Source organism: Mycteria americana, chromosome 2, assembly GCF_035582795.1.
Source record: "Mycteria americana isolate JAX WOST 10 ecotype Jacksonville Zoo and Gardens chromosome 2, USCA_MyAme_1.0, whole genome shotgun sequence".
Lineage (NCBI taxonomy): Eukaryota > Metazoa > Chordata > Aves > Ciconiiformes > Ciconiidae > Mycteria > Mycteria americana.
This window is the reverse complement of record NC_134366.1, coordinates 137,297,773-137,312,106: the sequence shown is the minus strand read 5'-3', so window position 1 is coordinate 137,312,106 and position 14,334 is coordinate 137,297,773. Positions and strand designations below refer to the sequence as shown.

The 14,334-nt window shown below is 39.0% G+C and overlaps 2 protein-coding genes and 1 long non-coding RNA gene across 7 annotated transcripts in view; 1 reads left to right on the top strand and 2 right to left on the bottom strand.

Moving 5' to 3' along the window:
* Window positions 1–3,133, top strand: part of ARFGEF1 (ARF guanine nucleotide exchange factor 1) — a 100,748-nt gene extending 97,615 nt beyond the window's left edge. Inside the window, exons 38-39 of the mRNA XM_075494765.1 lie at window positions 842–959; window positions 1,686–3,133. Coding sequence (XP_075350880.1) covers window positions 842–959; window positions 1,686–1,850 — 283 coding nt within the window. The 3' untranslated portion in view covers window positions 1,851–3,133. The remainder of the gene's footprint in view (window positions 1–841; window positions 960–1,685) is intronic.
* Window positions 1–14,334, bottom strand: part of LOC142406190 (uncharacterized) — a 213,550-nt gene that overhangs the window by 112,066 nt on the left and 87,150 nt on the right. The gene's annotated exons all lie outside the window — the stretch shown is intronic.
* CSPP1 (centrosome and spindle pole associated protein 1) overlaps window positions 5,024–14,334 on the bottom strand; it is a 68,027-nt gene continuing 58,716 nt past the window's right edge. For 2 of the 4 annotated variants that reach the window (XM_075494768.1, XM_075494770.1), the window contains exons 29-31: window positions 10,591–10,700; window positions 10,256–10,406; window positions 5,024–5,886 (exon numbers count right to left, since the gene is read on the bottom strand). In XM_075494768.1, the coding sequence (XP_075350883.1) occupies window positions 5,660–5,886; window positions 10,256–10,406; window positions 10,591–10,700 (488 nt within the window). In that variant the 3' untranslated portion in view covers window positions 5,024–5,659. The remainder of the gene's footprint in view (window positions 5,887–10,255; window positions 10,407–10,590; window positions 10,701–14,334) is intronic. The other 2 variants (XM_075494767.1, XM_075494769.1) reach the window with 2 other exon arrangements.

Genomic DNA, 14,334 nt, shown 5'->3' with positions numbered 1-14,334 from the left:
AGTATGGTGATGGTCACAGCTAATAGTAAGAGTTTTTACGTTGTGTGGGGAGAGCTGTGCCTCCAGCTACTAATGTTGCCTCTGCTTTTTGTTCTTAATACATGTTTTGCAGGAGAGAACAAAGGTTTTGTCACCTGTTTTTTTGAGGGGGTTTTTTGGTAGCATGTCGGTAGGTGGGTGATTGTTAGAGCTCCTCTTTAAAAATAAAAGAAACTATCACCTAAACCCTGCTTTTTTCTTTCAGTAACCTCAGATATTTTAGGGAACTGATGCTGGCTGTTCTCATCTGCAGAAATGAGAATTGGGCTTGAGGAGCCTATGGGCATACAGAAGCTTTTGGCTTTTTGGTTATTCATTACTGTGAATACTAAGGTTCACCTGAATGTTTTTAGTTTACAAAGTTGTTTGAGCAAGCGTCGGAATAACAGAGGGCTTAAAACCACAGCAGTAAAATAGTGAAAGTATTTTAAGGTTTATAGACCAGGGAGCAGAGCTGAAAACTACCTGGTTACATCAGCATGAGATTAATTTTTAAAGTCTACATATCATTTTGTCACATGCATCGTAATACCTCTCAAAGAGCACTTGATACACTTTAAATATATGCAGACAGCATGATCACGTTTTGTCAGCATATCTAATACTGAAGTCCTAGGACTTTGGTTTTGAGTTGAACAAAATCACTGCTTTCTATTACTAATCAGGCTTACAGTAGCTCTCAAAAAGATGCTGTTCTACACCAGGGCTCTACACTGGTATAGTTGCAAAGCCAAAGCTCCCTCTCTGCAGTAGAGCTCAAAATAAAATGTTAGTTAATAGTTTTTGTGTCTTTTCTCTCTAGTGTCTGCAGTGAGGCTCTGAGTTACTTCCTCACTCTTACATCAGAAAGTCATCGGGAAGCCTGGACTAATCTGTTACTCTTATTTTTGACTAAAGTCCTGAAGATAAGTGATGAAAGGGTAAGTAACTGTTTGGAATGGTATTTAAGACAACATTTACAGGCAAGAAGTAGTTCCAGATCAGTTCTTCATGCACAGTTACATACTTGACTCTAAAAGCTCCTGCTGCTCTGTAGACACTCTTTGTTGAGGGAATGTACGTTGAAACTGCACTTGACAGATACTGACAGTAGTAATGCAGAGTGAGGGTGCAGTGAGTGATAAAATAAAATGTGTCTGAGAAAATTTAAAAGATGCTAAAATCCTTTAGAAGTGTGCGTGAAGTTGCTTTTACCCCTCTCCTGCTGAGGAAGAGGATTTGTGGTTGATATTTTATTCAAAGAAATGACTCCTGTTTCTGCTTCCAGTGCTACACGTACATCACCTTGACCTTCTCCAAAGCAATTCTGCAGTAAATAAGTCCATATTTAGATCTCCCTCTATTTCTAACAAAACTTGGCTGAAATATTAAGTGAAAGGGGCCAACAACAACAAAAAACTTAACTGATAATAGAAAAATTCTTCCTCTTGAAGAGCTATGTGTATGAGTATCTGTCGGAGTACATCACAGCTGTCTTAGCCTTATTCTAGCACTGCTAGCTTCAGTTATAAAGAAGTTTCTGCTCATCACTTCATGTGTTTCTCACCTTGACTTGGGAGAGTATTTAAAATTCTTCACTTGCAGCACGCTTTCTGAGGTGTATTGATGCATAATAGGATAATTTCTTCTGTTTGTTTTCTCCTCAGTTCAAGGCTCATGCCTCATTCTACTATCCTCTGTTGTGTGAAATCATGCAGTTTGACCTTATTCCTGAACTTCGAGCTGTTCTACGAAGGTTTTTCCTGCGGATTGGTGTGGTTTTCCAAATATCCCAACCACCAGAACAAGAGTCTGGAATAAGCAAGCAGTAGCAGACTGACTGAGTATTGCTCCGTTTTAAGGTTTATGTTCCTCAGCTAAATAAAAGGACCAGGTAGCTGAGCCATTCTGTCTGGATATCCATAAAAATGGTTTCTCTGTATGGCAATGTGTATCCAAGGGTTAACGGTACAGATGCTTACAACTGTAATTAAGGCTTGCAACACTCCAGTCCCTTTATTTCCTGATGGATTGTCTCTACCGGTTTCTCTTACCTGGCTCATGCTGAGCACAGAGCCAGTTTTTAGCACAGTCCTCTTGTCAGCGTGGGCTGCAATATCCTTTACTGTCCTAGACAGCAGTATAGCAACAGATGTTTATGGCGGGTGTGAAAGTAAAATGTACCCAAAGAACTATATATGTAAAGGTTTGAGCTTCTGCAAGAAGTACAACTCAGGAGAGCTGTATTTTGAAGGATAAAATGTTTATAGTGAAAAGAAAATGGAGATTATTGTTCATGGTAAAAGATATTTAGCAACTATGTCTGATATTCTTATTCTGAGATTTTTGCACACTCAGGCTGTCTGAGACATTGGTAATCATCCTTCTGTGAAAAATGTACAGAGATGCAGGTCTGTAATATAAACTCTTTAACACTATACAGTTCTTCCTGAATTGTTTTATTTCTGTATTATTGATTTGCTGAAAACCCATAATACTTCATTGTTTACCAAATGCACTAGAAGTTTGGGTTTATTTTTTTGGGTTGTGATTTTTTCCTCTTTTTTTTTTTTTTGTTTGTTTGTTTGTTTGTTTCATTGTAGCCCAGAAGTTAGTGTTGCTGACTTTTGTCAAGAACAGAGGTAGAAATATCACGACTGACAAAACTACCTGTAATATACTTGGTTTAGGGCTTTTAAATGTAACGAGCCATTGAAATGATGATCCTTCAAGGACTGGAACTTGAATCACTGCAAACAAGTCTAGGTTGTGTCTGCTGTCAGATGTTTTTTGTTTGATGTAGATTTCACTCTTATGTACAGAATTTAATGTTGAATATATTCAAGTAACAAATCTGGCATGGTTTGGGGATGGTTAAATTTATTGGAAATGTATTCATACTGTGAATTGTGCTCTGATGGTTAAAAGACAAGATTGTCAAGCATTCTGTATTACAATGGATGTAGAAATTTTTTTCAGATGGACAAAATGTATATGGTACAGATATGTAAAGTTTTCTATGTAAAAAAATTCTGTACAACTTTCTGTACAATATTTGGTTCTCATCTGGCATATTCTAATCAGGTTATAGGTCAATAAAGTTTTTGAACTCTTTCATCAGTGCAATCAAAACCAGTCTAACCCACAGCTACTTGTTTTACAGTTTCCTTTGCCTCTCATGCTCTTGTTTCAAAGGAACAAACCCCAGCCCTCCGGGGCCAGAAAGGTGGGTGTCCTTTGGCTGACTAGGATGTGTCTTCTCACTGTTAGGCAAATACAGGGTGAAAAAGAATGGTAGGTTTTTTTAAAAAAAAAAAAAGAAAGAAAAGTGCTTGTAGGTGGACTAGTCAAATGAACCCTGTAGTGCTGCACAGATAGAAACTCAAATACTGCATGTTGCTTTCTGGGGATTAAAATATTCATACAAAACGGACTGTAGAGTAAGGGTGGAGGGGAGGGAAAGGCTGGGATTACAGTTCATCTGACTGCTGGCTCGGAATACAGCAGCCAGCTAAGCCTGGTCAGCGTCTTTGATTTTGTAAGTAAAAGTGGAATTGGACTGTTCTCCACTATGTTCTCACAAAACTCGTGACTAGCAAAGGAGAGAAGCGTGAAGACTGAGAAAGTGGGTGAGGGAGCCTAATCTCAGGGGTGAATGAATCTCCTTGTAGCCGTTCACAGCAGGCTCCAAAAATAAGCATAAGCAGTTCAATGAAATGGGTATGGAAAGGCCAGTGAAGGGAATTAAAAGGCATGACCTGTGACTAGGAGTGTTCTCATAATGCTAACTAGGGTGGAGCAAAACCAAATTGCATTTATCGAAGTCTGAAGGGGGAGAATTTTAATTAATTGTAATTGTACAGCCTTTCCTCTTGGGCTGTATTTTATTTTTTCAGTTTGTTGTGTAATGTTTAAATTTTAAACCACTGTACTACTAGGCCAGACCTGAGTTCCTTCTTGTCTGTTTGACAGTGATCAATAATAATTCTTAGAGTCAGTATAATGTGTCCCTCCCCCATGCCTGTGGCAGAGAGTGTTCTTGGTACCATTATCAAGGTGTTCCTGACACAGTTACCCAGAGTGCTGTTTTAACAGCCATTTATGTATCTGTTACCCATGGCTCTGCCCTATTCCTTTTTAAATGTCTGTGTTCAAGATTCAGCATTCAGTGGCAGTGAGTACAACAGATAATCTAAAAAGTTTGGTAGGTTGGGTTTTGGTTTAAACCTTGCTGCTTCATTGTTCTGTTGTGTACTTGTATTTAGTAATAACTTTTTTTACAGTGTGACCTTCTCGTGCCTTACCTTATTTATTGCTTACACAGAAAAGGCCTAATAGCTGTTTAGTCTTGGTTTATTGGAAACTGAACTCCTGTATCATCACTACTTTTTTCTGTACCTCTTCAGTTCTTGCAATGCCAGAACTGCACTAGCTGTACTCTGGGTATCACGCTCCACTTGCAGCTCTCTCAATGCTCACGTCTACAATGCTTACCAGGAAAGCAGGGGCAGGGGCAGGAAATGGGTTCTATTTTAGTCATCCCAACTTTGAGCTCAGGACTGCGGGCTGTGTTTATTTTGCAGATGAGACTGTAATGATAAAAAAAAAAAATTAAAACATTTAGGAAGGCAGGCAGAAACACCCTGCCTACAACTGAACTTTGGATATGCAGAAGAAGCTGAAGGGAAGACTTGGAAAAGAAAGGTGTGAAGGACCAAGAAGCTCCTGAATAGCAGCCTGGATGCCCAAAGGGAGGATAGCTGTAAGGAAGAGTGTAATTCACTGTGCTAAATGCTGTTGAGCAGTGAGGTTAAAATCAGTTCAGTGGTTTCAGGTCACTGCAGAGGTGATGGAGGCAACTTACGGGGGGGCTGTGCAGGGTCCTAGACTTGAACTGGAGGAAAGGAACGGCAGCCTGTGATGGTCAGTGACATGAGTAATGTAATGAGTAAATGTAAGCTGAAGCACATGATAAATTAAGGAAACTGAAGTCTGCTTTCACATTTTTAGTAACAAAATAATTTATTAACTCTTACATCAGAACCATAAATTAAATATATGTAACACTCTATTTCCAGCACATAACAGGTTAGGGAACATAAGATACATTGCTAATAGTAATTTTTCCATGAAACTGTTTACCAAGCTTTCATGCAGGATAGCACTCATCACTGTATGAAAAGCAAGTGCATGCCCTTCTCCAAGTTACTTACTCTTTTGGTAAAAGCTTAAAATGCACCTCTGCTGCTGGGTTACTCTAGTTCCAGACAGTTTTGGAGTTTGGCTACAAACAAAGCCAAAAATTGACTTTGATTTAATATCAAATTCACACACACACACTCTGTTTTTGTGGTAAGTCAGCCCAGCTCCGAGGCTGAAGCTTAACTTCTTATATAAAAAGTGCAAAAACTGCCAAGCTCTCCCTCTACTTCCCACATCATGTAATATAAAACATCCCTGCTCTGCATCTCCGTTGCACTGCAGCTCTGTCACTTTATTATTGCTATTTTAAATTACACACACAGCTCCACACTATGTACATGGAAGAAAACTATCCCTACAAGAGACCCTGGAAAGTGCAGTAGTGCCGAACAGTCCCTCCTCGGCCGCAAGGCACCGCTGGTTCACACGGGGGCTCGAGTCAGCCGTGGGCGGTTGAGAGGCCTTGCCAACTCAGCGGTAGCGTGTTCTTGGGTGAAAGCTTTGCTGGGCTCGACCGTTCAGCCATGAGCCTTTGGAGCGTCTCTGACGTTCCAGGTCGTAGCCAGGGCTCCGTTGCAACCGTGTCAACAGAACTGGGCCGTCTGCCAGCGTTAGCTGGAGCATGCTTCAAAAGGTCACCCACGTCTCCTAAGGAAGTGTTATCACCTGAGAGAGGAGAGCAACAGACATACGTTAAGGGGGACAAAAGCTTACCACATCTTACCGCAACATTTTGTTATATTGAACAGGCTTATTTGTCTGCAATAAATGCATAAATAATGCTTTTAAATTACATTTGTTTTTACTTAACACACATTTTTGATGTTCTGGGGAACTGGGCCATCTAGAGTCAACAGCTGAAGACTCCAAGTCTTTGATGTCTAATGCCAACAGCTCCTCCCCCTGCCAGATCAACAAGGAGGCAACACAGGCAACCTTAGATGGACTCAGTAGAAGGTTCATGCTTTCCCAAAGCCTCCCATTACAGCAACAAGTCAAATCTGGCAGTGCATATGTGCACAGAAAATGCATATAAAAATAAATAGGCCATTAAATTACAGTGTTATGGCTAAACACTCTTGTATAGACAGTCTCTTGCTCAGGAGAGAACTCAGGAAGAATTATTTTAACACTGGTAAACAGTGCAAATGCAAGCAAGTCTGTACAACACAGTCCAGCGTAGCTAATAACCTTAACGCAATGTCGTTCTGAAATGCATACGGGGTAAGTCCTCATCTTCCAGCTACAAAACAAACCACACAAAAAACCCCCCAAACACCAAAACAGCCTTGCCTTTGAACTTGGGGTCGGTGTCACTCTGAACTCTACTATTGCTTGTTTTGATTCAGTCATCAGTCATACATACATAATACCTTAAACGGATAGGTTTTAGGGTGGATTATCAAACAACATAAATATTTATTTTATATATAAATATAAAAGGATATAAATGTATCATTTCTCTGTGCCGTTCATTTTTTGGATTCACAACATTTAATTTTTACATATACAAATCAAAAAATAATGCAAAACCCCCACATCTATAACAACTGAAAATTGCAATGTCCTCTTTAAAGCTGAGTCATGTAAATGAGGAGGTTCTGGTTTGTTGGGGGTTTAAGCTGCGCAGAAAAATGTTTGAAGACTCTGGATTAGGAAAAAACCACAAGTTTTTTGCAGAAATATACTAATTCCAGTAAAACAGAACAGAATTGTATATTCTTTAGTGATGAAATATTTCAATTAAGCAATTCATAAGTGTCATGTAATTTAAGTATTTGGATGATTTTTCCAAATTTCAGTTTTTTATTCTGGGAAAAAATGATGACTTTTTAAAATTTGATTTTAAACCCAAGCTTCTCTGAAGCTTCTCATTAAAACTTGAAAGTTGATGGTCTAAGCATGGGTGTGAGAACTCAAGTCCTGCAGAAGCAGCAGCCAGGTGTGTAGACGTGAAGGGAAGGACAGAAACCACACAAGCCCACACACACTGGGAGCGAAGGCTCAGTTTCCCTCTTAGTGCCTAAGGCAGGATGCAGGTTCTAAAACAAAATGCCAAATACTTTTTGTTCAAAAAGAACGTGACAGCGAGTCCCCTAGTTCTGTCACATCATACAGACGGTGATCTGATCGTCCTCCAAGCCTTCTCAGTCTGGTTAAAACAAAACTTCTCTGGAACATTAAGTGTGAGCAGACCTCCCTCGCTCTAGGGCCTGTCATCTCCTGTGCTTGATGCTGGGTTTAAAGCTGGCAGAGCGAACCTCTTTGTCTCCTAAATGCTGGGTCAGGTGAACTCTCCTGTGGGTTGGAACCCACAGTTTTTACATACATAAGTTACGGTGGGGTTAACAACAGTACATGGCAGGAAAAAATAATACCTAAAGAAAATTAATTTTCTCTTTGCTACTTTTTTAAGAGATTACATTTACAAACAATAAAAAATAAGGTAATGTATTTGTTTAGAGACAAACAAACTGTGGACTTTCAGGCCAGAAGGCTGCATTTCCCCGAGTTTAACTATTACTGCCTTCAAAGACAAAGACAAAGATCTTCCAGCAGTCAGAGGTAAGAACAACTGTTTTGTCAGAGATGAGATCATAATGCACATCACCACGTCAGACTCATTTGGTGCTGCTTTTAGGAAGCACAACAGACCAGCTACAGCACAAAACTTGCTTCATCATGAATTTCAATAATTTGTATACTCCATAAAAAGCTGTTCTTAATTGGGCCACATATGAAGAATTTTCTTTGGAGCTGCCGCTTGATAATTCACAGTTCGTATCTGGAGGCCGGGGATAAGTAGACTTCTTTCCTTTGCGTGAAATACTGACTCAGAAATTGATCGGTGTCTGGACTCCCACTAAACACTGACTGCAGCACATCCTGCCCCTTGATGAGAACAAACTCCTTCAGCACCCTGGAGTGGACATCAGTGTTTGTCTTCTGTCAGCCTGCACTTACCAGAATCGGTGCTGCTGCCCGCTGTAGATCATGGCAGGCTACAGCATTCCTTTACTTAAAGGCACAGAGGAACGCCTAAAAAGTCTCAAGCAATTTAGGGAACTTCTCTTACACATAGCAGGGTCTCAGCCACATATCTAATGTGCTTAAAGCTGTGAGAATTCTCTCTTCTGTATCTGAGTCTGCTCTTGTTTATGCAGTTAGGAACATGCATATATTGCCCGCTGGAGGAAGTAGCTGCTGGCTTGCAGAGACTTCATCGCCCAAAGTACTCACCAAGTCTATGTTGATGGGAATGGTTTTTTTGGATGGGTGAAAACAGAGGAGGAGGCCTGGCTCCAATATGCACTAATTTTCCAATTAAGAAAACAATTCTAGGGTGGCTTTAGGATTCCCACATCAGTCCCATAAGGGAAAGTGAACTGCTGTGAACAGAGCCTCCTTGCTGTCCCAACAGGATCAGCTCTTAAAATTTATCAAAGCCTGTAAATTGCCATCTCCTGGTCATTTAAAGGGAAGATAACCCGTTAGTTAGAGTTGCTTAGTCGTATATTTGACAGAGTTGTTTTCTCCCAGCTATGTCACTGAGGGTGGAGGAGAAGTAACAGTCCTAGCTGTTAGGAAAGCAAGAGGATGCCACAGGGGTTCTATCAAACTGCTAGGGAAAAGGAATAAAACCACTTGGCTTCACTCATTGTTTTTGTAATGTCACTGAGTATGGGGAGAGAACAGGAGTGCAGGCAGCAGCACAGCCCCAACCACCACATCTGAGCAAAAGGATCTCGTTACATTTCCAAGAGGCACATATGCTAAGGATGAGTGATGGTCCCCATGCATTCCAAAGAACAAGCTATATACAGACATACAAATATATATATACACACACACACAAAAATTATATATATCTAAAGGCTGAAGCTCTGGAGACCATGACAAACTGAAGGCAAAAAAATAAAAGTGTAGTTCACATGATATGAGGTGAAATTATAAAAGAGGTGAGATAGAACAAGGGCAGAGAAGTAAAAGAAGTTCACATAGCAAAAATGTTTGGGTGGAGTAAAATTAGTACAGGATTTGTTTAGATTATAGAAGAAATGAATATGAATGGGGTTTTCTTTTTAGTGACTTAAAAATCACAGCGAGATGGTTAAAACAAAAAAAGGATGAAGTGCTTGTAAGAGTACCCATAGCAACAGAATCAGAAAAACTGTCAGCTTCTGCACTCTCATTAAGTTTATAAAAAGGGTACCGATACTGTAATTGCCTAAACAGCATAGCAACTGCCTCCTAAAAGAAGAGAGATTTCATGAAAGAATCACTAGCACAAAGTGCATCACCTGCGTCATAATCCATGCGAGAAATTAAAGGCCCTTAATGGTGGCCATAAGTGGTACCTCATCCACAAAGTGGATCTACATCAGGCAGTCAGCCTGTGGAGAAGCTCTGAGATAACCCCCCAAGTCTGATGTCTTATATGGTCACAAGACAAACATAATAAATTCAAGTGCGTGTATAGTGAAAGAGGTATCAATATCAACCTCAAATACTGAATGAACATTTATGGTAACAAACCAATAGAAAATCCAAATTAACTAGAAATTGAAGTACTTCTTTATACACAATTTTATGGCATATCTTCATGCTGGTTGGACCACAGACATCTGATTCCTAGGAATGCCAATAAACTCACACAGGCACCCCATCAACATTAATCAGTCAGGAGTTTCATTTCTTTCCACTAACATTTCAGCTATGCAGCTGGATATCCACATCTTACTGCTAGCAGTGACACATTGCAATATTAAAAGTGGTACAGACAGGACAACTATGAGTGGCTGATCAGACAGGAATTAGAGAGTTTTTTCCTATTACCCTCCTCTAAACTTACTCTAAAAAGCTGTGTGGAAGTTTTCTGGGGAACCTCTTGCACCAGCTACAGAGCTCTATAAATAATTCCTATGTTTGAGCCAGTTGCTCACTGTTCAACTACAGGCAGTCTATTAATATTTGTTCCTTTAATTATTGTAATTACTTAGTATTGACTGCATCATCTCTGTTACACAGAGCATACCTAAGTAAGCAGACTTCTCCTGGAGCTCAGTCAGTCTGTGCAATCGTTCTTCATTCTTGCCTTTCAACTGATCAACATCGAGGCTGAAGCTCGAGTGCAAAGAAAAGCTGTCAGGCTGCAGCAACGGTGTCTGGCCCAGTGGAACATTCTCCTGCAGAAAATCAAAAAATGCACAAATCCTTCAGTTAAATAGCGTCCTTTTTAAAAAGGCAAATAGCTATACATGTACAGTCTCAGTATCCGTATCATCTAGCCACTAAGGAACCACAGGAACTGCCTGACGTTAGATCTGTGGTCCACCTTCGTATTTAAGCCAATCCAGTTATCATACATACAGCACACTCCAAAGCTTTCTGCTTTATTCGTCTCCTCTCCCTTGCAGAAGGTGGAAGCTGTGGTGATAAATTAACTTCTCCTAAGGCAGGAAACGTTTCCCCATTAGCACCTGGAAAAACAGGTGAAATCATTTTCAAAGAAAATACTAGACAGTATTCAAACCTGTTTATGTTTTGAAACAAGCCAATATATCGTACTTGATTTAATCACAGGAATCAAAGGAATGTATTCATTAGGACATCTTGCATGAAGCCAGTGACAATCCAGATGCAGACAAAAGAACAAGGTACCACAACATCAGCAAGGGATGAACTTCAAGCGAAGGCAAGGGATATCTTGAGATATATATTGAGATCTCCCTTACGTAGAGCATAAGGCATTTCACATCCTGCAAATCCACCACCTACCTTACTTCACCATAACTTGTTTATCCCTAGACCTTTAAAGAAAACAAGTACTCAAATGAGTATAGTATCTCTGCTTGAAAGAGAGAACACTAGGCAAATTGGAGGCATAAAAAGATACAATCATGTAATAACATTACGTATGTAAATGTGTTACACAGAATATATAATAATGTTACATGGGATGATAACGTTAGATGGAATATGGTAATATAATCAGTGCCTTAATCACATAACCTTAGTCATACCTTAGCCTTTTCATGTAATAAAGTGTTAGAATCTGTTCATACAAAAATAACTAACTAAATAAATTTTTGATCATAACTATCACATTACAGTGGGGGGAGTTTAATCTATTTTTATAATATAAATGAACCCTAAGATGCCATCTTTGCTTCACACTTGTTTTGACTATTTCCCCTGCCTTTGCTGATTCTGGAAACTACTTCAAGTACAAACCGTTTCAAACAGATCCTTTTTTTCTCTCCAGGACCAGTAACCACTGCTTGGGGGCTGGTTTACAGCTTTGCTGCTGCTTGGGGCAGACAGTGGGCTCTGTTTTCTAGCTCAGTCCCTCTAGTATCTCCAAGAACAGAGCCTCCCAGAAGAAGAAAGCACCCTGCTTAACAAAACCAGTACAGAATCCATTACCACCAATTACTCTTTGTGACAACAAGTCACCTTTTGGAAAGGCTCTTAGTCTAGTATGACACATTAAGTTTAAAAAAAAAAAAAAGTGTGTAAATATACACACATACAACAGACTACTGAACAATGCTGCAGCATTTGTCTGAAATGACATACTGTGACATTAAAAATAAACCACAACTGTGGAAAGAATGGGTTTTTCATTTCCTAGCAATTTGAAAATAAATTTTAATGAATTCTTTTGTATCATTCATGAGTTTCAAAGATCTTAAAATGAAATTTTAAAAGTAACAAAATAATAAAATTATTTTGGTTGGAAGTTGAAATACTTAGGTTTGAAAAATAAATTTGATTGATATCAAGGAAGTTCAGAGAAACAAAGACAGATATTTCAAAAAATTCTTTCATATTACCAGTTGGTTTTTTCCCTAGAAATAAAAATTTTATTCCCCTCTCCTCTTTTCCCTCCCCTAGTTTCACCAAAGGTACTCATGCTCTCATCACAAATGTTTCAAGTAAAAAAATCAAAGCATAATTTTGAAATGGTATATGGCTAACAATCCACTCATCAGAATTCTAGTTACAAGATCAGTTGAACTTCATTATATTCAAAATAGTGCTATTACTCAGAATACAAAAAATTGTTTAATCATGTGAATTTATCACAACAGAAACAAAGTACAAGCTAAAGAAGAATTTATTTGTACCTTTAGTGTTTCATCAGTGCAAGATGCTACCTGTTCCTTTAGGCATCTATCATTCAGATACTGCTACACAGACATGCTTTCAAACCACTGCATTAACACTCATGAATTCTAGGGTTTCAAGTGAGGCAAAAAAAGGGAAAAAGAAATTGATAAACCTCTTTATTGCTAACTGCCTCAAATTTCTGAGCCCCAGGAGATAAAGACAAATTCATTTGTAATGCTGACATCTATTACAAAATGAGTTAGATTTTAAACCCATGTCAAAAAAAACACAAAACAGAGAGTGATGTTATGCTCCTCTTAGGAAATGAAAAACATTGTTAAAACACACCACGAGTATTTCACAAAAGACCCCTAGACAATGTGAGCAGCACAATTCACAGAGAAGGCAGCCACAGATAATGAGAGTTTATTTTTCATTTCAGGGATGGAAGTCACCAGATTCATATTCAGAATTTTAATAGCTATTTATAAAGCCCAAATAATGCAAAGGGTAACAAAGTTTTAGTTAGTGCCTACTGCTCAGTATTGGGGAATGTGCTTTTCAAGAGTCATAAGTGATCTGGGAAAAAAAGAAAAATTAAAAAAAAAAAAGGGGGAGGTGAATAGTATCATAAGTTAACTCCATCACCTCACTAAGCTGCAAGAATCACCTAGGGGGGAGAAGGACAAAATAGGAGAGAAGACTATAAATATCATAAACCTTGTGAAAGTGGTGAATAAAACCAAGCAGCACCCTTTACAGAGGTGGCAGATTCAGAACAGATGAAAGGAGATACTTCACACAAGGCACAGCGTGGAAATTTATCCACGCAATACTGCTGATGGTAAACAATTAGAGGGATTCAAAAATGCTGATTCCAATTCACGAAAGACAACCCATTAAAGACCCAGCTTAGCAAGATTTATTAAATGCAAACACACGGCATTTGACTCGGGAAGCCTCTGAGCTACCCGTCACTGGAGGCAGGAAGAGTACTCCACAGTGCTGCTGCACGCCTGCCCTCCTCCTCGTATTCTTCCCCGTGCGCCTATTCTAGCTACTGTTAGAGACAGGGTATTTGGCCAGATTCTAGAGTGATGGACTCTCATAAAGCATCCTTTCATCATTTGGTCTGTAAATAATAAATACTATTTCCTAACCCGAAGAAGAATGTATTGCAGGCTACAGTGAGTACCAAATGCACTGAACAAGCCTGAAAGCCCCATCCTGTGCCTTTCCCAGTGTCAGGTTATATCCTGTACTCCAGGACTTGCACGTTAACAGAATAAGCTTCAATACACTTCAAATGAAAAATTCTGCTTTTAACCAAAGCCAGAGATAACAATCATCGGTATATAGAAACATATCTAGTTTCATCAAAAAAGCACTTGCAGGAATCTACTGCATCCCCCCTACAGCAAAGAATAAAACCTTGTAAGATAATTTCCCACAAATGATTGAAGACTATTTCAAGGTACTGTAATGCCTACTAATGGAAAATAACACGTAGAGGCCTGAGCTGGCTGGGGTTTTTAAAAAAGAGAAGATAAGGCTAGAACTTATTATTTCTAGTGACTGGAAACAAAACACATCTGAAACAGCACTTTTACGTATATGCATATAAAGGTTGAATAAAGAGACATAAGACAATGTGAGGCAGAGTCCTCTATAAAAAAATCTTAAGAAAACTAAAAATCATCCAGTTCAGATGATTAAGAAGTGACAATGTTTACAAGTATGATGTTGCAAGTTATGTGAAATGAAGTGATGTGTGAACAGCGGAAAAGTGAGTCATTTAGAATGAATCACTATTTTATACCCATATAATCATACTTAAAATCGAGCATGCTTGTAAAACAAAAGAATAAAAATGAAAAGAATCACTGGCTGCCCAACACCTTCATATTTCACTATGGACAGCTCATAATTGTAAGCTGTGATTTCTATTATCTTATTTGCTGCAGAACCGTAGAAGAGCATGGCATATTCTACCATTGTAAC